General features: G+C 44.3%; 1 protein-coding gene across 2 annotated transcripts in view; it reads left to right on the top strand.

Moving 5' to 3' along the window:
• Positions 1 to 8,181: 8,181 nt before the first annotated feature.
• IGSF11 (immunoglobulin superfamily member 11) overlaps positions 8,182 to 22,932 on the top strand; it is a 292,196-nt gene continuing 277,445 nt past the window's right edge. The window contains exon 1 of one of the 2 annotated variants that reach the window (XM_084843044.1): positions 8,182 to 8,481. Coding sequence is in view for 1 of the 2 variants with exons in the window: in XM_084843045.1 (XP_084699171.1) it covers positions 8,412 to 8,481 (70 nt within the window). In the remaining variant the exon portion in view is untranslated. The remainder of the gene's footprint in view (positions 8,482 to 22,932) is intronic. The other variant, XM_084843045.1, reaches the window with a different exon arrangement.

The following is a 22,932-nucleotide window of genomic DNA, read 5'->3' on the forward strand; positions in this document are numbered from 1 at the left end:
GCAGGAAAGAGGAGTTAAAATACTGTATGTAAGTGAAGCTAGCAGGCAGGTATGGTTGTACTGGGAAAATGTAAGAGACAAAACATCTAGATATCAGAAGAAGCCAGGATGGAGGATGTTGCAGAGGAACAAGATGGTAGGGTAGGGATGGCAAATCTATCTGTTTTGCTTTGTTATAAAGCTTGCATTTTTTCATGCAAAAGTCCATTTCATCCCATTTCTACATCAGTGTGGGATTTGTATGTGTTTTTGATAGAACTGCATCACAAAATTCGGAGAGGTGCAAGGATAATTGAGTTCCAGTTCATGTATTAGTCTGGGTAGTGCAAATTAATTAGGTTAATTTATATTAAAATGTGAACCAAATACATTTCTCTCCCATCCCTATTCCAGGGACAAAAAGACACTCAGCTGAAAACAAGAAGGCTGGAAGCTGTACTGCCGATAGACTACGGAGAATTGAAATTGCTTTATTGCTAGGTCTTGGCTTAAGTATGGAACCGTATAGACTAGGTTAGATGAATGCTCTTATCCATGCTATTTTCATATCCTAATTGGTCTTATAGTTTATCTGCTAAAACTGTTTTAAAATCTCCCTCCACCCCACTAGAAATATCATAGTAAGTGCTTAATTGCTGCTTTTCAAAATGTTTAGTAAAATGTATCTTTGTTGCTAATTGTGTAGCATGTAGCTCAAAGTTAGCTTTCTCTTTACTCTAGTGTAAGGGTACACAGTCCCAGTTCAGACTGTGACCCCCACATACCAGGAGGGTGTGCTTGCTTCCCTTTCTTCTTATGATGCAGGCTGCAACCTGTGCTATCACACTCTTTCCCAAAGCTGCTATTCCCCATGACACAGGTACTGTTTTTTTTTTTCCTGCTGCAGGTCTACTAGCAGATTAGGGGACCAATTTAGATTGCGGAAACAACCTGTGTGTGAAGGGTTAAATGCAATGGAGGCTGGTGGCTCTGATGTCAGTGGGGCAGTGAATCTGCTCTGGGTTTCAGTCAGAAGTAGTCAGAACACATTCAGTCAGCACCTTGGATAGCTCTTCTAGAGTTCTGACTGGTTCTGACTGAAACCCAGAGTGGATTCACTGCCCCACTGACACTGGAGCCACCAGCCTCCACTGGTTAAATGTCCTGTTCCCCCAACAGCAGCATTGTGATCAAATACTGAGCCTCTAGCAGTTTGTTTTAAGTTTTAAAAAGTCAGGAGATCAGATAATGGACCTTCTGTATCATTATGGCTCCAATTTACAACCGTTTTGGGACACATTTAGAAAAGGAGTGGACTTGTGTAATTTTCCCATGATTAAGAGCATTTCCTGTCCTAGATAACAGCATTAAAAACAGGGGAAATGCTTTCATGCAAACAGTCAAAAGATTTCATTCAATTGGTGCAATATTCTGCCTCTGAGAGTGGTTAATTCTGTGAAAGGTCCTAACAGCATGCTTTAGGGATAAATAAATTGTTCATCACCATTCTTTCCAGACATCGTTAGTCTGCTTTTCATGTGATCATTTTGGTTTTCAAGCATACTACCACTGGTCATGCCCATTACTAAAATCTTGATACATGTCTACCTGCACATCAGTTGGCACCACATTATTCAGTCACTCTTTTTTCATATTTTTATCCTGCTCCTCAGCCAAAAAGTCTCCCAGAGTGGCTTACATGTAATCAGTAAAACAATATAGTCCTGTCTGCAGGCTTACATTCTAAAAAGAGGAAAACGTAATGGGGAGGGAAGAAGAAAAAGGTCTTTCAGCTGGTCTGGTAGAATGGCCCCACTTCCCACTGTCATCTCCACCTACTGAAAGGTTCAGCTTAGTATTGTTACACTCTCCAAGAACTGAGGGCCGATCTACACTTACGGTTTTTTTTCCCTTCCATTGAGGTTTCACCGCCCGTCTTTCACACTGTGCAGTACCTGCCTCGATTCGGAACTGGAATTTCCCGCTTCCGTGCTCCCGCTTTCAATACCCTGATATCCCGGTATTTCCCTTTAATGTGCTCTGATTTTCCGCCTTCACTACAGTATCTGGTCGTAGTCCCCTCCCCTGCCTGTCCATATACGGCGGCGTTTGTATTTCCCTCCTGTCCAATCACAGCTCTCGACATCCCCATGCCGTCTTCCAGCTACTGATCACGTAGCTTCCTCAGCACTCTATGTTTCCTCAGCAACAACCAAAGGGCTGGATGTGCATGTGCTTGTCTGATCTCGGAAGGTAAGCAGGGTCGGCCCTGATCAGTAGTTGGATGGGCGACCGCCTGGGAATCAGGCTTCCTGCATTGAGCAGGGGGTTGTTCTATCCCTTCAAATGAGACTAAGTTTTACCCCATTTGGCTTAAAAAAAAAAAATTAAGGTGTTATCTTTGAAGAATCGTGGCTTCTCCATGATTTTTTTTTTTCTAATTCAGGCATGATCTTCGAAGATTCATGAATGCTGAGGAAGCTATGTGATCAGTAGCCGGAAGACGACATGGGGCCGTCGAGAGCTGTGAGAGTGGTGGGCGTGGAATCAGCAGAAACAGGAAGAGTTTCTGATCCTCCAATGAGAGCCTCTGTCTTTAAGAGCAGGAAAACAGCACAGCGCTCGAGTGTGAACCGAGCTCACGCATTCGATGAAGCACCGCAGTGGGGAAAGAGTGTGGATAATCACGTTTTAATGCGAGAGCATTTAACCCGACAGGACACCGAATTCATTGCGATGACGGGCGCAATGTAGATTGGCCCTGAATGAGGTGAAAAGTTCCAGGGGACCCAGTGCTTACTGCTGTTTTGTTTTCCATAGAAGGGAGGTCACTCAGGCTTACTGGCATTTTGTAATATTTGCATTCATTTACAAATATACAGGTTGAGCATAGATGGAGGTACAACTTACTCCAATATACAGTCAAAACTCCACTGCTCCCTTATCAGATCTCCAAGGGAGAAAGCCGACACCCTAAGATGCTTGCGGAGCCCAGATTCAGGTCTCTGTGCCTTTCTTTGTCTCTGTCTAATTGCAGTTTCTTTTCATATACAATACAGACACCTAGATCACATTAGTTTAGCTAGGGTGCAGGGAGAGGTTGCTATTTAGAAGGCTGACTATTGAGAACAATCCACCAATATCCCTAACCAGAGTGGTAACTTTGCTAGGACTATTAAGGCAGTCTCCATCTCCACTAACCCTCTCCTGTTCAGCCCTCCTCAATCTTATTTATTTATTTATTTATATTCTCAAAAGGATGCTCAAGGCAGTTTACAATCCTAAACATACATTTCAGTATGATAAAATAGAGAATAATACAAATCTTTAAAACAATCACTTAAATAACAACTTCAAAAGCAAAGGATCAATAACCAATTAAAAAGCACTAAAAGCTTAGCAGAATAAAAATGTACTGGCTGCCCACCTAAAAACAATCAAAGCTGGGGTCAGTTGAATTTCCCATATGAGAGAATTCCACAGCTGCTGTGCTGCCACCAAAAAAGTCCTGTCTGGTGTCACTGCCAAGTACCCCTCATTTGGGGGCAGAACACAGAGCAGGGCTTCTGTTGGCAACCACAACTGACTGGCAGGTACATGTAACAGTCCTTCAGATAGCTTGGCCTCATGCCATTTAGGGCTTAACGGGTAAAAAGTGGCAAAATTGAGACCAGCAACAAATAGCAACCTAGTGCAGATGGAACAGGATTGCTGTAATATGATCTCAATAGCAAGTGCCAGAAAGAATTCTGGCTGCATTTTAAACTAACTGCAGTTTCTGGACACTCTTCAAGGGCAGCTCCACATAGAGTGCATACAGTAATCTAATCTGGCTGTGACTAAGTCATATGCAGTTTTGGCCAGATCTGCTGTCTCCAGGAAGGGATACAAGTATACAACTGGTACACTGACAGAATATAGATATCAGGTGAAAGGCCTGATCTAGGAGCACCCGCAAGCTGTGAACCTGGTACTTCAGAGGGAGTACAACCCCATCCAGAATAGGCCATATTTCCATTCCCAAATTAGCTTAGCCCTATTCAGGTGTTACTCAAGCCCTGTTAAGGCATTCCAAAGTCTAATCATGGAGGGAACCCAAGGATGTACTCCATCTGACAGCATAGGACAGTCACTCCCTGACTTTCCCATGCTGAACTGGAAGGTATGAAATGAGATAGGAACTGCATTCAGCTGAATGGGGTTATGGTGTTCCATGCCATTGGGAATGCTGATTTTGAAAGGTTCTTGTTCACATGGAGGACTGTAACTGCATTCACCTGAACATGGTTGCAGTCTTTTTTCTAGTGCTGTGCTGAAAATTTAGATTTGTTTCAATTTTCAGCATTGTGTGTGTTTGTGTGTGTGTGGTAAAACAAAACTTCTGGCGAAAAGGCTGGGAGAAGTGAGAATTTTGGAGACTTTTCTCCTTGGGGAGGGGGATAGGGTTTACGAGTGTTGGCAATTCTTGAGGGGGTGTTATTTCTATTTTTTATTTTTTTTTAAACACCCCCTGCAGTTGCAGGAGCCCAGGACTTCTTCTCCAGCCCCTCCAATATCCTGAAAGCCTATTGGAGGGGATGAGGCCACCTGGTCTGCTGGGAGTTCAGAAAGCACTGCTAGGCTGGAGAAGAGTCCTGAGCTCCTGCAAGTGCAGGGGGTGTTTTTTAAAAATTAAAAAAAAAAAAATAGAAAGAAGACTCCCCACAAATCACCTACACTTTAGAAAGGTATCTGGAAAGCCTGTCCCGCTCCACAAGAAGAAAAGTCTCCAAAATTCTCTCCCTCCTTGTGAAAGAGGAAGAAATAACAATGCCTCTTTCACAGGGAGAGAAAAAGTTCCCAAAAATAGGGGACAGGATTTGGCACAACACTACTTTTTTCAGACCTTCCAGTTCAACATGAGAAGGTTGGGGCCAGGGCTGTCATGGATCAGCACCCTGAACCAGCATCCTCAGAGGATTCCCACCCCTCATTCTCAGAAGCAGCTCTGGAGTCAGTTGGTGAAGACTCAGCCATGGAAAGGCATCGTGAGGCTTCTATCTCCTCAGGGCCCAGTTCTCCAGAGGAAGTCCAGGGAGCACCCCCCCCCCCAAGTCCAGAAGAGGCTCCAATACCATCCTCAGACTCTGAGGGCTCAGGCCATGAAGCCCCTAGGATGCCATAACCACTCCCACATTGCTTCAGCCTAATGCTGCTAGAACAGATCAGGCCCCTTGAAGGGTCAAGACAGAGGCAGCGCTAACCTGCCTAAAGGCCAGTAATTTCCTATTTAAGCCTTGGTCTTACTCTGATCTTCAGCATACAGACAATCCTGTCTGGCTTCCAGCTCTAGCACCACTTGGAGCTTTCTGTGGTGCTGATCTCTTTCTGCCTTGCTTCCTGAGAAAGTTGACCCAACTTGAACCCTGCTCAAGATCTGATCCCTAACAGAACTTTGTAAGCCAAACTACATCTCAGATCATAATTAGAACTCGCAGCCTGAAATAGTACAGGTGGAGACAGTATGTGTGCTCTCCATGATTCAACTTTGGGAAAGCTGAATAGGGCTTTACTTTTAAAGTCAACATGGATACAGTGGGGTGGCACTCGAGCCCCACCGTGAGGTTGCATAGTGCCTCCCATCCTGACCTCTCACATGTTCAGGCTGAACTTCTACAGTAGGGAACGTTATGCACATGTGGCTTCCCGTGTTACGGGTTCTAAATCACGTGGGGAGCTTCCACAGATAAAGAAAGCATCCTGCTGCAGGTAGTCACCCTGAACATGTGAGGGGCCAGGAGGAGCTGTGTGACCTCAGGGGCAGGACTACACATGGTCAACCCAAAATGTTTTCCTGACTGAGGTGAAGAAGATGGCATCCATCCCATTTCATGTTCCAAAGCTGACTGGACTGGTAGTTGAGGTCTAATAATGGAACAGCATCCTCCATTACACCTGAAGACAGCAGGCTAGCTTAGGCTGCATGGCCCAGAGCTCTCTCCTCCAACACCTTGCTGCTGCCTCCCAGCATCTGCAACTTGATGCCACCACATCACTCTGCCTAATGATAGGGTTGGCCCTGGTGTTAAAGCATGGCCCTGCAATGCCACTGTATCCATGCTGGCTTTAAGGGTGAGTGATGCCTCAATAGTGTTCTCATCTTCTGACTTCAGCATTACACCCAAACATCTACAGCCTACTTGGCATTAGTTGAAAAAGACAAATAAGAGCTGGGTGTCATCAGCATCTCAGAGCTACATAATTAGAACTTCCATGTGAATCCCAGCAGGCTGTGATCTCCCTAGCAGTCCTGTAGATTCTCAAAGATTACCACTGTGTGGGACATTTGGGATGCATGAATTAGATCAGCTCTTCTCAAGGATGCTGAAGCTTGAATTGTAGTGCATTTCCAAAGGAATGGCATAGTCACCTAAGAAAGAACATCTCGTTGCATACCAGTGCTGTCTGAACATACTAGATGGTTTGTTGAGGATACCCTGGATCCATCTTAGGGGCTGAGAAATAACACATGAGATAAGCCACTTTCCAAGGCAGGCAATCTGGTGCCCTCCAGTTCTTTTGGACGACTCCCCAAATCCCTTACCATGGGCCATGCTGCTGGGTGTGATGGAGTTGCAATCCAAAACATCTGGAGGGCAGCAGGTTGCCTATCCCTGCAAATATGTATTGGGCCTTAGCCAGTTATGATGGTATAGTTCAAAACCAGCACCTTGTGTTCTTCAGAAGATACAGGAGGCCAGGAGGACACTGGAGCACTGGCGTAATATGATCCCAGCATCCTAGCCTGAGTTTCTGAAGGCCTTCAAGGGCAGCTCATAGAGCAGGCTTCCCTGCCTGGAACCCTGTAGATGTGTCGGACTACAATTCCCATCACCCCAGCCAGCATGTCCATTGTCCATTCTGGCTGGAGAAGATTGGGGTTGTAGTCCAACACATCTGGAGGGTGCTCGGTTGGTCAGTGCTGGAACGGGAGTGCGGGTGGGATTTGAGGTGCAGCAGCGATACATTCAGAAGTGCTCTGAAGTGATGAGCCTGAGTGACAGGTAGAGAAACAAAGCCCCTTCAGTGGCACATGTCCAACTCTGCCTCCCCACCACTCCTTCTGGCTTGCCTGGATTCAGGTTCAGGTTGCTTGCCCGCACCAGGTACCCAATCCAACCAGATCAAGCTTCGGCTACTGTCTGGAAGTATAGATAGTAGAAGCATGAATGACCTGCACTTCCTCCTCCTCCTCCTCTTCTTCTTCTGCATTTTTAGGGGAGCATTTGAAGTGGGGATTCCTGCATTTCTTCTGCAGTATTTTTGCTTCAGAAGCGCATACAGGCTCGTGCATCTCTCTGCAGGAGAGATGTACAAGAGTTGCATGATTCGATTTTCGCTCTCTCGCTCTCCTCCCCCCCCCCCCCATATACCCTGTGTAGCAAAAAACCTCCACAGCTTCAGCCGGACGGTTTGGTCACCCCAAGAGGCTGCACTGCACAAACCCAGAGAGGTTTGCCCCAGCCGGATCTTTTGCAATGTCACAGAGGATAATGCAGGTGCAACCCTGAAGCCTGCTGCACGTGATCCTAGAGTTGATCGTTGCAAAGGATCCTGGGTTGCAGTTTGGGTCACCCTTCCAAGAGGGCTATAAGCAAACGGAAGCGAATTGTTCCAACCTCAGCACTTTGCTTCTAACATGTGAGGGCAGAATCCCCGGGGATGAGGGGATGGGAGTACAACCGGGCTCTTTATTTTAGATCTCTCTCTCTCTCCCCCCCCCCCTTTCTCGAGTGCAGTTTTCCGAGCTGCTGGTAAGTCGCCTCGGGAGTATTGGGGCGGCGGCAGGAGCAGGAGGAGGAGGAGGGCGGGCTCGCGTTTGAACTTTTTGACCCGTAGGCACAAGGCGACCCGTAGGCACAAGTAGCCCGCCTTCTGTGAGGCGCGCGAGAAAACCGGCGCGAGCCCGGAGTTTGCCGGGCCCCGTCAGCTCCAGCAAGGCGAGCGGCCCAGCCCCGCCGCCCCCCGCCCGGGGCAGCACGAGCCAGGCTGGCGGGGGCGGCGGCGAGCGCGCGTGCCGCGGCCAAAGGCAGAGCCGCCGCTCCTTGCTGCCGCAGCTCGGCGGGGCCGCCAGGCTGCGCTCTCGGGCCGGCTGGGAGCCTGGCTGCCTGCGTCCCCGGGCTGCCGGGGCTCCGGAGCGCCACAGCCTCCCGGGGAGCGGGCGGCGCGAGCGGGCGGTCCCGGGACAGCAGCAGCTGCTGCAGCGGGAGGAGCCGGAGCGGCTCGCTGCTGCAGCGGGAGCCGCCCCGGCTCGGAGCTCCGCTTGGCCGGGCTGCGGAGCGAGCACCTGGCGCCCCTCGAGGGGGGCTTCTCGGCTGGGCTGGGGCGGCCAGAGGCGGGCTGCCGCGGAAGCGCCGCCGCCGCTGCCCGCACAGCGCCTCTCCGTGCCCGGCATGACTTGCAAGGGATCATCGAGCTGGGGGCTTTGGGTGGCCCCTTTAGCTGCGCTGCTCTCTCTGCGAGGTAAGGGGAGCCCGGAGGGCGAGGCGAGGCGAGGCGAGGCGGGCGCTGGGCGAGTGGCGGCGGCGGCGGAGAAGCAGGAACCCGGCGAGGCTCGGGACGCCGTCTCCGCGGGCAGCCGCCTTCCCTGCGCCGAATTAGAACTCGCAACTTTGGCGCCCGGGAAGCGCGCTAGGTTGGCGCTCGGGGGTGGGCAGAGCTGTAGTCTGACCCCCAGTCCAGGTGCTGGGCGCTTATCAGAGTAGGCGGCTTTTGCTGACTCAAGCAAGTTACTGTTAAAGTCCCAGAGAGAGAGTGAGGTCTTCTCGACACCGCCCCCCCCCCCCCCCCGAAAGGTCTCCCTTTACGCCCTGATTGTTTTGCAGAAAAATCAGACATCTCCTTTCAGTGCTACTGTGCAGAGGAGAAATTGTGCAAGAAAGAAGAAGAAAAAAATATAGCGGTTTGTTGTTGCTGTTTGGGAGAAAAAGAAGTCTGATCTGATTATGTGACCTTTAAGGAACAGTAACTTCAGACATGATTTTATTACAGGGAACGGGAAAGGCTTTATTTCTTCCTGTAATCTTTTTTAATGTAGAGGTCTAACGGTTGATGGAGATGTTATATCTACCAGGTGTGGAAACTGTTTTCTGTTTGGTTTTAGAACCACTTAAGGTGAACTGTTCATGTAAAAAATAGTGTTGTTTTAAAAACACACACAATGAGACGAGACCATCAAACTTTTAAAAGTATGATTTTGTTATGCCTTTTTCAAAGAGTCATAATTCCGGTTTCAGTTCAGAGATTCGTTTTGTCAGTTGCATATGTCATCTTTAAAAAGGAAGGTGTTTTTCCATAACCATAACCATTTTATTAACCGCAGTACACATCATTTCAATACTACCGTCTTACTACTGCATTTTGCTTTGCTTATACCAACTTTACGTGGTGAAGTTCCTTTAATTTTCAGGTATTTTCTTTCACACAGTTTTCTCTGAAAGTGTGCAGAAAGTTTGAGGTAGGAAAACTTTCTTCATCAGAAGGAAAGGAGCACTAAAATGCATTTAGTAAAACCCTCTCTAGCACCCCAATCCTATGCATGTTACAGAGTATGTCGCACCAAATTAATTGGAGGTTATTTCCAAGTAAGTGTACTGCCTGGGATATTTGGGGCCAGATTGGATCTGTTATTTTATCTTAGCTTTATTTACTGCTTTTATGCTAATTGTTTCCATTTTAGTATGGCAAAATCTTCTTTGGCACATACATACAAAAATGGTATTGATACAATAGAGTAACTATTTCTGCATAATCCTTGTTAAATCTGAAATAGTTACAGGTTCCAACCTGAGCATCTTGTTTTGGAATTAAGTTGTGGTTTGTTTGATATGGACAGCAATTCCCACGTCCCTATTGAAATAGAAAAGAATCCAGTGTCTTTTGGTTTCTTATTGTACAACATAAATTGATTTTAAGTCATTGAGGTCATAATGTATATCATTAATTTTTCACTGAGATGTGATAACAGCTTTGCTTTGTAATGAATTAGCTTTCTTAAAATTTGCATGGGACATACAGATTACTTTCAGTTTGGCTAGGAAGTATGATTTCTATACACTGAATGTATTTGTAGAACAGTCAAGAACTGAGCTGCAAGAATACTTACTTGGAAGAAACTAACTGATACCAATGGGACGTAATTGCAAGTAATCATGTTTAGGATTGGGATGTAATATCTATTTTGGTGTAGTTTACAGAAACTTGGAAGCACCTAAGAACCATAGAGTTACCTTAATTTCAGTACTTTCTATCTACTAATACTCTTGTGACCTGATGGGAATCAATAATGTTGCATTTACATTTTTAGCACTTTATAGAAATACAAGGATCAGTTTTGCCATTGAGTTGGTTTGAGTACATGCAAATATGAAGCAATAGTCACCTTGATCATAGTATCTGTGAAGTATCAATCCTTTATCACTGTGTCTTTTAGATAACTTTTTAAAGTCACGCTGGGAGTTTTAGTAAACAGAAGGTACTTTTTGATTCTGGTCTGTCTTTGATTATGTGATTCAGTTACCACAGCATGTGGGGTGTTCATTAGGGACTGTTTTGTGCCACTGAAGCTTGAGACTGAAGGACTGAGGCCCTTGCTGCTGCTAAAATCCAGATGTAGAACTCTACCAGCTGCATTGCAATTTGTTTTGTAGCTTTGCCAATGTACCTTAATCTGAGTCTGCAGCACTCCCTGTCTTTGTGCTACTGGTTTTCAGTTTTTCTCAAGCATTTGTGCATAGTTTTAAAAATTTGGGAAAACATATTTGTCGTTGATCCTTTGTTCAATTTTCTTAATCTTAATATGCAGCACTTCTTTTCCCCCCATCTCTCGTCACCCCATCTGACCTCTTCCTATTTTAGTGCCACTCCCCAAAAGTGTTGCAGGTATTCCTCAGTCCAAGGCTTGTTTTGAAACACTGCAGAATTATAGCTCAAGTGAGTTGATGTATGACCCTTCAACATCTGTTCAGTAGGTCACAAAGTAGACAATTACTCGGGTCTTCACAAGTCATGGTTTATGTAACTGGGCATGAGCACTGGGGATGAATACTCCATCATGTGCTGGCTTCAGAATGAAGATCCTCATTTGTGTTAAGCCACAGTTTCCTGTTATGTCCAAACTAGGTGACTCAGGCTGAAAGTCAGCTAATATGCCAGGAAAATAAGCCATGATAGAATTGGCTGTAGTGGGGAACTTTGGCGTAATACAAGCCAGGATCTTCATGCCAAAGCCAGTGTTTTATGGGAGGTATGCTTGATTCTCATGCTTATTCTTGGCTTTATAAACCATATGAAGCCTGAAATGATCATTAACCTGGTCTCTCTTAGGCTTAGTATCAGGCTAGCTTCTCTTAAGAAATGTGTGGGTGGTTGCTAGGGGCATAGAGGCTCCTCTCCAATCTCCCTACTACCGGAAACAATTATTTCATTTCTTATGTCATCATGGGATTTCCCCCTTCTCTGCTGTGGCCACAATTACAGTTGGACCTTTCTATTGGATCAAAAGGGGTATGCTCCAAAGACCTTGCACATTATGATGACGCTTCCACAAGCCCTGATGCAGGATCTGAATAATGTTATTCTTCATAATGAATGGGAGGGTGGTTTTGCTGCAGGTAAAATGGATGGTGGAGGTAGTCATTCTGATGAGTGTGTGTGTGGGCTGTATGAACCGTCTAGGTTTGGCTTTGCGCTGCAGAAGAGTATTTGGCCAGAATGGATTTTTTTCCCTTAAATGATGGAAGGGTAAGGCAGTGGCAGGGGTGTGGAAGCTTGTGTGCTCTTCAAACTTTTTCTATAGTAGCACTGGATGTGGACTTCAGCACAGGGGTTTCACAGTAGCTGAATGAACAACTACCTAAAGGCATGCATTAAATAAAATTTTCAACATTATATAGGAATGGGAAGGGTGGAAAGGAGGAAGTTGTGTCACTCCTTAGAGGTGACTGATACCCAGATCTTGGCCCATGACACACATGCAATGGCATTACACACGACAACTGTAATACTAGTAGATTAGTTGTGGGGTGGGGTGGGGGTTATCATATTGTCCTATGTGCAAACTGTGGTGGGAAATTGGATATGCTTATAACAGAAGGGCACCCACTAGAGAAGACTGCTGGACACAATATAATAAATGGTCAATGACTCTGCATTTATTGTATTGAGAGTGCATTGTGTAGAAAGGGCATCTGTGGGTAATGGTAAGGAGGAAAGTACTGTGCTGCTTCCTATACATGCTGGAACAGAATTTCTTCCGTCTTGTAGGAAGGGGAGCGCGCAAAGCTTCTCCCCCAACAGCTATGGATCTATTTCTGAACTAGAGAACTAGCAGAGGCTGAGTGACAGAAGGAAAGTACTGTTTAATATGGTGAGAATCAAAACAGTTTTCATTTTGACATCGGAAGGTTCACCCAATGTATCAGGGTGTAGAAGTCATTCAGGTCCTATTAAGATGGCTGGGACTTGGCATTGCTTTGAAAATTGCATTGCCCATTGCTGGGTGTTTTTACCATCTATTTTAAAAGGAAGCAATATTTTCTCTTCACTTGTATCAAAGCCTTCTCAATGGTTATTCATCACAGTGCAGCAAAACAGATTCATACTTCCTTTTGTCTGTGTAAGCCACTCTCTCAATGCCTATATCAGTGGCAAAAATAATTACATGTTCTCAGTTTTTTTTGGTCTAAGGTTTTCTAATTATAAACCATTGCATTCAGAATGACAGCAGGATCTGTATGCCAGATCTAGGCTTCTGATGCATCTGTAGTGTCTAGATTTGTTCTCCATTTCAGCAGTGACAATTGGGACAAATAGAATTGCTCTCAGAGTAGGACCCCATTTACAAATGTACTGAATTGGTGCAATGGGCATTTTCTTCTCTCTTATCTCCTTCAAAGGCAAAAGTGTGTGTTGTGAGGAAAGCAGACATAATTAAACAAACATCCATTCAAATACATTCTCAAACTTACCTTAATAATCCATTTTTGGAACTAATTTGGGAGAAGTAAAATATTCAAGGACTAAGAACTGTTGTTGGTAGCTCAGGCATTGTTTGAAGAGGAGATGATAGTAAGACTTTGCATGATATCATGCATAGTATCCTCTCCTTGTTCTGCAGAGGTTTCAAGATCTCCCATTCCAGATTTTATATGGTCAGGAATATGCGGACTGCTCTACGTTATGGGCTGTATCCAGCGGTGTCATTCTGCTAGTGCACAGCTTCTACCTCTTGCAGGAACCCCATTTTTATCCTTGTGCAAGTGTCAAATTCAATACTTTCATTACACCTGTGCAAGTGTAAGATGTTTACTCAACTCATTATGACCATTAGGCTAGGTGTTGCTTATGCTAGCAGTTGTGCAACAGGTAGCGGAACAATGCCAACTCTTGTAATTTTTCTGTTAACATAATGTTGGATATAACCCTGTAAGTTAGTGTTGAGCTGAAATTGATTTGACAGCAAGATAAGAAGAGTCATGCTGAATTGGACCAAACACCGTTCTAGTTGAGCATTCTGTTCAAGTGAGCAACCAGATGCCTATGGGAAACCCACAAGTAGGATATGTATGCAATAGCATCGTCCTGCTTATGTTCCTAGGAATTAGTATACAGAAGTATACTGCTTGTGATACTGGAGGTAATATATAGCCAGTGATGACCTTATTCATGAATTATTGATAGCCTTATTTACCATGAATTTGTCCAATTCCTATTTAAGCCAGGGGTGGGCAGGAGGCAGATCTTTAGTTTTTGGGACGCTAATTCCCACAAGTGCCTGCCAGCATGGCCATGGTTAGGAATGCTGAGAGTTGAAGTTCAAATGTCTGGAGATCTACTTTCTGCCCTTCCCACTGTTAAGTCGTCCAGGTTGGTGGCTGTCACTAGTTGTTGTGGTAGTGAATTCCATGGTTTAACTATGCGCTGTGTGAAGAACTCCTGAATCTTCCACCAATCAGCTTCATGCAATGATCCCAGGTTCCAGTATTGTGAGTGAGGAAGAAAAACTACTCACTTTTTCCTATCTACACTGAAATCTTTTGGGTCCTAGTATGAGCGCCATTGGATCATTAGGGTTGGACAGCCCAGATTGTTTCTCCCACTACCTCAGAATAAAGCATTCTGCACTTCTAATTCCCTCTCCTAAATTCAGAAATGGAAATCCTTAGTTAATACTATAATGGACCATCATGAGCTGGTCTGTTGTCCCTGTGTCCTTCCTTACCTTTCCCCCACTGCTTGGCACAAAAGGTGATGGCATTATTCCTCCGTCCCTTGAGCTGTATAGAGTATGAAAGTTCCAATGCTGCAGCTCAGGCTGCTGTTCGCAAGGTCTCTTGGAGGAGAGCTAAAATAGTTTGTATCCCTATTACACAACAGGAAGTAGAGGTACTCATATTACACAACAGGAAGTAGAGGTACTCAGCAGTCCAGGTCTGCCCTGGAATGAATAGATGGCATATTCTTGGCTCCTTGATCCAAGTCTTAACCACTAGAGAACATTTTACATCTTATGGCAAAACAAGCAGTATTCCCCATGGTACCCCTTAGGGGATATTTAGCTACTCTTTTCTGGTGACTCATCTATTTGGCAGGATGCTACTATTATACTTTAAAAAATACAGTATGCAAGAGTGCTTGTAAATCGCTTCTTTCAAGGAGAATTGCACACACAACATATTTGGAGTTCTTCAGAGCAATAAGCTAGCTTTCCTTGTTTTTAAAGGCCCATGAATGCTTCTGAGTAGCAGTAAAGTTGTGTTTGAACTTTCTGTGGGCATTTTTGCCCCAATGTATTTAGATGGTCATTCTTTTTTGCAATTTGCAAAATGCATAAAATATTTACTTGCACTTTATAAGTAGGAACTTTATACTGGGATGCTTCCAGCAACATTGTGCCATCACCTTGCCTCATTCACAGAATTGTATGGGAGTTCATACATCTTCCACTTGTAAACCCCCCCCCCCCCATGTTTCCCACCAAGTCCTCTATATTTTTTCTTACTGCAGAAAATCTGTTAAGGAGAAGAAGATGGAATAGTTCCGCAATGACTTCTAACTGATAGTGTTAGAAGCCCTCCACCTGGAAGCACCCCAGGGAATGAATTTAGCTTGGTGTGGCTCAGACTGGGCATCACCACTGAAAACATCTGATGTTTATATTGAACTTACTTTCTTTAATTAACTACCTCCTCAGCTTCGTTTTGATTACCACTCATGTCAGTTTTGGCTTCAGATTTTTTTTCCTTTTTAAATACTTGGAATTCTGAAAGCACAAGCAAGTGCTGACCATCAATAAAAGTATTTTTTTTTTTACTGGTTTCAGTCATCATTCTCTGTTCATGCACATAAGCACAGCTTGCGCTAAACTTTATTGTTGTTGAAGGATGCGGTACTGAGCATATATACTTCATCTGTTATTGGTGGGACTTACTAGTAATTAAATGTGCCTCACTCCTTGGTCCAACCATCTTCATAGTTCTGTCATATATTTTTAGAAACACTTCTGGGTAAAGTGATTGGGGTAGATGTGTACATGCATATTTAAAGATGTATGTATGCTATGCGTTTGCTGCAGGAGCTCTTGTTTAACACTGGTATTTTGTGCAGCAATCTGTATTCATACGAAACAATAAACCAGAGTTCTGGAGAATCCTGTGTGGAGCTGCTATTACTTTCAACTAACTGTTACTTACTATTGCAGCCTAAATATCATCATACACACTAGAAGAAAGGACACTGGATGCACAAAGTAAGCTTTTTTGTGTTTTTTAAACTTTTAGCTCAGTTGTGCTAAACCAATTCCATCAAAATGAGGCTATTAGATGATTTCTTATACGCCTGTCATACTTCTTTGTTAATACATATATACATGTCCTTGTTCGATTTACAGAGTGCCTGTGATTGACGGGGTAAAAAGTGTAGGGGTAGTCCTGGACCCAGTGCTGCTACTTGAGAAGGAAATTGCTATGAGTACCTTCTTCCATTTTTAGCTAATAAGAAGCCTTTTCCTCTTCTGAACTGGTCAGATATTGTCATACTGGTCAAAGTTTCTGTAACTTCTAGGCTTGATTACAACAATGCACTCTATGTGGGGCTGTCCTTGAAGATGACTCAGGATTCAACTGATGCAGAATGCTGTTGCCTGCCTCCTAACAGGTGTTGGGAGAGAGGTGCATATTCAACCTGTTCAGTGCCAGCTGCACTGTTTACCAAATTTGTTTCTGGGCCTAGTTGAAGGTGCAGTGCAGGTTATAACACATTAAAGCCCTGTATGACCTGGGACCACCATATCTTATGGCCCTTGTATTCCTGCATTAGCTCACTCACCACCTGAAGTCTTGTCAGTAGGATTTATTGCTTGTGCCATATTTGCAGCTGGTTCAGATGGTGAATTATAGCAATGACCCCATATTTGTGAAACTTCCTTTCTGAAGTAGTGACAATAGCTATTTCTTTGATTTATTGGAAGGGAAAGGAACATAGGAAGCTACCTTATACCAAATCAGACAGACCACTGATCCACCTTGCTCAGTATTACCTACATCAGTGGGGTTGCCCTCCAGATGTTGTTGGACTCCTCAATCCCATCAGCCCTAGCCATCATGAGCAGTGGTCGGGGTGATGGGAATTGTAGTCCAACAACATCTGGAGGGCCATTAGTTCCCAAGCTGACCTACACTGACTGGTAGCGGCTCTACAGGGTTTCAGACAGGGCTCTTTCCCAGCTTTTCCTGGAGATTGAACCTGGGACCTTCAGCCTGCAAAGCATGTGCTCTGCCACTGAGAACAAAAGGGAACGCAAGCATGTACAAAGGAGATGCAAGCACACAATAAGAGATGCAAAAAAGCATTTTGAGGAGCATACCTCCAACAGCATCAAGGCCAACAATAAAGAAATATTTAAATATATCGGAAGCAGGAAACCAGCTAGGGAGGCAGTTGGCCCACTGGATGACAATGGACTTAAAGGAGTACTAAAGGAGGATAAAGGGATTGCAGAGAAGCTGAATGAGTTATTTTCATCTGTCTTCACTGCAGAAAATATGGGAGAGATACCTGTGCCTGAACGGATGTTTTCAGGAAGGGAGTCTGAGGAACTGAGGCAAATAGTGAGACAAAAGATGAAATTCTCAACCTTAATGACAAATTGGAAGTTAATAAATCACAGGTTTCAGATGGTATCTATCCTAGAGTTCTTAAAGAACTCGAATGTGAAATTGCTGATCTTCTAACAAAAATATGCAACATGTCGCTAAGATCAGCCTTTGAACCAGAGGACTGGAGAATGGCAAATGCGATACCAATTTTTAAAAAGGGATCCAGGGGGATCTGGAAAATTACAGGCTGGTTAGCCTAACATTTATTCTGGGTAACTTGGTAGAAAGCATTATTAAAGATAAAATTAGTAGGTATATAGAAGGACAAACCTTGCTGAAAAAGAATCAACATGGCTTCCGCAAAGGCAAGTCCGGTCTCACTAACCTTTTAGAGCTCTTTGAGAGTGTCAGTAAACATGTGGACAGGGTAGAGCCAGTAGACATTGTTTACTTGGACTTTCAAAAGGTTTTTGACCAAGTCCCTCACCAAAGATTCCTGAGCAAGCTTAGCAGTCATGGAATAAGAGGAGAGGTCCTCTGATGGATCAATAACTGGTTACAGAACAGAAAGCAGAGAGTGGGAATAAATGGCAAATTCTCCCAATGGAAGGATGTAAATAGTGGGGTCCCAGTGGGACCTCTATTGGGACCCGTGCTTTTCAACTTGTTCAAAAGTGATCTGGAATTAGGAGTGAGCAGTGAAGTGGCCAAGTTTGCTGATGACACCAAATTATTTAGGGTGGTTAAAATGAAAAGGGATTGTGAAGAGCTCCAAAAGGATCTGGGAGAATGAGCATCTAAATGGCAAATGTGGTTCAGTATAAACAAGTGTAATGTGATGCACAGTGGGGTTATCAATGGCTACCAGTCCTGATAGCTATATGTTGCCTCCATTATCAGAGGCTGCATGCCTATGTGCACCAGTTGCTGGGGAACATGGATGGGAGGGTGCTGTAGCACTCATGTCCTGCTTGTGGCTTTCCCGTGGGCAGCTGGTTGGCCACTGTGAACAGAATGCTGGACTAGTTGGACCCTTGGTCTGATCCAGCATGGCTTCTATGCTCTTATGAAGCATTTACTATGCCTTTGCCAGCCTTTCACTATTTGACTTGCACTGGGAAGCTGCCAGACTTTTCTCATACTGGCTGCCTATAATAATTTGTGCAGTTGCTTAGTGGTTGATCAAATAAGTCATTCTTTCAGACAGGTGAAGTCTGTCAGACAGGTGAGGTACCTTAATATACGTACTTTTACCAAGGCAGGCTGTTTTCTTACTTGATTCAATTCCAACTGCTTTCAGACTACTTCAAAGAGTAGGTTGGGAGCTATTTTCTGATCCAGTCTAGTGTTTATGTATGTGTCGTGATAGCATCAGCAGAAGTGGACTGGATTATGTCAGATGTTGTCATCTTGCCAGTATTTCAGATGAATGGAATTATGTGCTTTTCATAACCTGGGGGGTGGGGTGGGGGTTCTGGGTTCATTGTTATAGATATTGGCTGTGTTCTAATGTAACTCTAAACCATGGTTTAGTACTACAAGAATGAGCCTAGCATCATCCTGGGTTCATGCACTCATCCCTCTGCATCTCTGGCACGGCTGTAAAGAAATTGAAAGCGTTGGTTTCCATTTTAGATCAACCACAGTTTCGTCTTGTGTCCAAAACCTAAATTGTGGTTAATCTTAACTATGGTTAGTGAAAACAAAACAGCTTCATAAATCATGAATTGGCTTGTTTCCAGTAACTATACTTGAGATTAACCACAATTTGTCCAGGTTGAGATAACATGCTAAACTGTAGTTAATAAAAAAATGGAGGCAAGAGCTTCTCAACTCCTTCTGGCCACACTGAAGGAGGTGAGGTGAGGAGGGAGGACATGTGCCTGGGGGGAGTTTAGGTCCATTCTCATAATCTCATACCTCATAAAAGCTTTATGTGGTAAACTATGGTTTAGCATTACGTCTGAAACAGCCCATTAACGTGTAAGGTAGAGTGGCCTTGCTGTTTCCTCTTCTTTGTGTCTGGCTTCTAATAGTATTTGCAGGGGAGGGAGAAACACTAAAGAGTTAATGAGCTAATCAGGCATTAAGGGAAGTTTCACCCTAATTGTTGCATATCCACTAAGTTGTAGAATTTTTTCCAAGTTATAGACCATTTCAAGAGAAAAAAAAATACTGAGAAAGGGTTTACTGTTTTGGTTCTCTTTTCAAACTTTAATTTTCATGAGCTATTGACTTTTCAATGTTAAGAAGAATATACATTCTTTTAAATAATGGACAAAGAGAAGGGGTATTCTAAATATGTAAACTGAGACAAAGGTATTTTCTCCATCACCTCCCCTCTCTTTCCTGCTCCTCTGTTACTTCATATGTATTTTGTTGCTTCCTACTATGCATAGGAATGAGTCCATAGAACCAGCAACAGCCTTCTAGTGGCAGTAATTTTTAGCATGACAAAAATCCGTTCTGTTCACAACTTTTCTGACAACACAGTGTTTTATCTACTCTCGTAACTAGAGTACTGCTCAGATGTTTCTAGTGCAACTTTCCCCGACCTAGTGCCATCCAGATGTGTTGGGCCACAGCTCCCATCATCCCCAGCCAGGATGGGAGCATTAGACTGGGGAAGTCTGTTCTAGTGTATAGTTTATAATGAGGCAAGGTCTTACCTTTGAGTGGCTAGAAAGCAATGAAGTTTGTATCTGTGCACATACTTCAGCATAGTTTGACTCGGCTCTTGCAATATTTCAGTGAGATTGCATAGAAGAGGAAAGTTAAACATGTGCCAAAACCTTTGCAATATGAAATCCTTTGTGTGTGTTAAATTTCTTAAAATTGTCATTACCATACACACTTGATTTAATCTGCCTTCATGTTGCCTGGATCCCTAGCTTTGTTAGATCAACATTTCCATAACGGGAGACAATGGAGAATTGCTGTGTTTTTCCTTTATAGGAATTGACATTTAAGTCCTTTAAATCTGTCCTATGCTCTGGAATAATCTGAATTTCCTGCTGCTACTTTGACTTGTTATTTAGAAGGAGAAGGCACTGCAAGGTACCTCTTAAAACAAAAATAGGCATGAGGTGCCTGAAGACCCCAATGGATATAATCTGGTTGTTGTACAGTGCTGTTTGGCTCCCCTCAGGCCTTGGGGAACTTGTGGATCTCTAGACTACAACTCCCATTATCCTTCACCATTGGCCATGCTGATAGGAGCTGTTGGGAGTCCAACGACATCTGGAGGGCCTCAGTTTCTCCACCCTTGCCCCTGCTGCAATTCAAGTTCTGACATGTTATGAATCTTGTAAGCCGCTTTAGGTTCCTTGCAAGAGGAAAAAAGATGGGATATAAATGTAATAATAATAAATAAATCTTAGAGGTGCTTGAAAAGGAAACATTCAAATCATTTCAGGCAGATGTGTGGAAGACAGCCTTTTAAATTGGGAGTATCCTTTCAAAGAAGGCATTTGGCAACCTTAATGTGGAGTAATCCTAGGTATAATCACTGGCTTTTTATTTTATGGTCCCATTGCTTCCTGCCTCTTTAGATCAATAAAAGAAAATTAAGGGTGCAATCCTATGCATGTTTAGACAGACACAAGTCCAACAAGTCCCCGCTGTCCCCAGGCAGCATGGCTGGCTGGGGAATACTGGGTGTTGTAGGACTTTTTTCTGTGTAAACATGCATAGGATTGCACCCTAACTTGCCCTAATCCTAATGCAGAAAACATTTTCAAGACGAGGCTGGACATTCAAGATGAGGCTGGACAGCCATCTGTCAGGGATGCTCTGACTCGGATTCCTGCACTGAGCAGGGGGTTGGACTCGATGGCCTTGTAGGCCCCTTTGAACCCTACTATTCTATGATTCTATGGTTCTATGATTTGTACATATCCTGGTGCTCATTACTTTCTGTGTGCTGAATATGTAATATGTAACCATACACTTCTGTTTTGGTACATCTCTGGTAGAACTCTTATTGTTACAACAGGGTGAGCACAGTCTCCTTGCTAGTTTTTATCCAAGTCTCTTTGGCTGCAATCCTAAAAACACTTATTTGGAAGTTAATTTTACAGAAATCAATGGAACATCATTTGCCAGTAAACGCATCTAGCCTAATTTATCCACAACTTGATTGATAACTTCATGGCTAGGACTTCATGGCTAAGCAGATGAAGTTTACAAGGGAGTAAGTCTTACTGAATTCTGTGAGGTTTACTTTTGAGTAAACATGTTTAGGATCATGCTATGACAGTAGCTACCCAATCTTACTATCAGGCAGCTTGTGCCCACAGCATAGAACGAGGGTGCGGGTTGGGAGCAAGAACCACACATAGGTGGAAGTGGATTGAAAATGGACCCAGCTTCACCGGGTATAGCTCAAGGGTTTTGGTGTGGCATAAGGCAAAGATCCAAACATTCAGGCAGCCTGGCTGCTGACTGATGTTACCCCAAACACTAATGCTGGGAGAACATTGGATCTCTGGCAGACCTTGGTGGCCTGTGATTTGGATTAGCATGTTAGCCCCTGGATTGGCCTAGGGCCTTGAAGTGACACCCCCAAGATCCCTTAGGGTTACCTCCCCCAGTGGAGAGTCCACCCCTGCTTACCCCACCTATGGATCCAGCCCAATGCCTCCAGCACCAAGGCCTTGGATCAAGACCTCTGTTTAAAGCCTAGGAGTGGGCCAGAAGGATAAAGTTCCTCTCAGGTCTGCTCCAAAGGCCTCTTGCCTAGAAGCCAACTGGCTCAGCAGATTGGCTCCTGAGGAAAGGCTTGGGCCATAGCATGGCTGAGCATAGATTCTGATCAGGAAACTGCCGGCCGCATGGTGGAAACAAATCCTCACTCCCTTTCTACCCCTACACGATGGGCACGGTAATGCCCCCCTCCATAGGAGAGGACCCAAGCTTCTCCCCACTCTTTTTTTTAATAGTGTAGTGGTGGCCTCTCTTTCTGTGTAAACTACTTTCTCTGTAGGCTACTGCTGTTGTACATCCAAGTACTCTACAGTGGGGTGGGCAGACTTCAGGTGTGCAGGATCTACTTTGCTTTTACTGAGATCCATCAACTGGAGCCATGTGGGTAGGCATATGCTAAGAACAGGGTGCCTCTGAGCATATGCTTAGCCTAGAATCAAGCTCACAAGTCCTTCCACACAAAAGTCCACTCTTGGTTTTCTTCCAAGCATTCTTTTTCTGCAATCTAATTCAGGTGGTGTAAGGGGGAGCTTTTTAGTTGTTCTTGTTAGACAACTGGGAGTCAGAAATCCTTTCTGAGAGCCAGTGTGGTGTGGTAGTTGGAGTGTTGGACTGGGACTCGGTAGACTTAGGTTCTAGTTCCCACTGGCTCATGAGTCACTAGTTGACTTTGGGCCAGTCACTGACTCTCAGCCTAACCTACCTATCTCACAGGGTTGTTGAGAGGATAAAATGGAAAGCAGGAGGGTCTTGTATGCTGCCTTGGGCTCCTTGGAAGAAAGGTGGGATATAAATATAAAATAAAATATTGTATTTATTTATTTACATTTCTATACTGCCCAATAGTTGAAGCTCTCTGCATATCACCAAGACAACCACCAGTGGATCCAGGTCTAACTTCTGCTCACCCCTGCCCTACTGCAAGGGTGACAGCAGTAGCTGTATCTTGGAAAGATGAAAGGACTAAGAACCATGGTACTCCCAAGTCAGAAGCCCCCAAACCTTCATCTGACTAAAACTCATTAATGTTTTGGTTGACTCTTATTGCTGGGTAACAGTTGTCATATGTTCAGGACTTTTCTCCCAGCATCTACAAGATATGAAAACCCATTTC

Source organism: Heloderma suspectum, chromosome 3 (genome assembly GCF_057233095.1).
Source record: "Heloderma suspectum isolate Gila_16-S chromosome 3, 16-S_ref, whole genome shotgun sequence".
Lineage (NCBI taxonomy): Eukaryota > Metazoa > Chordata > Lepidosauria > Squamata > Helodermatidae > Heloderma > Heloderma suspectum.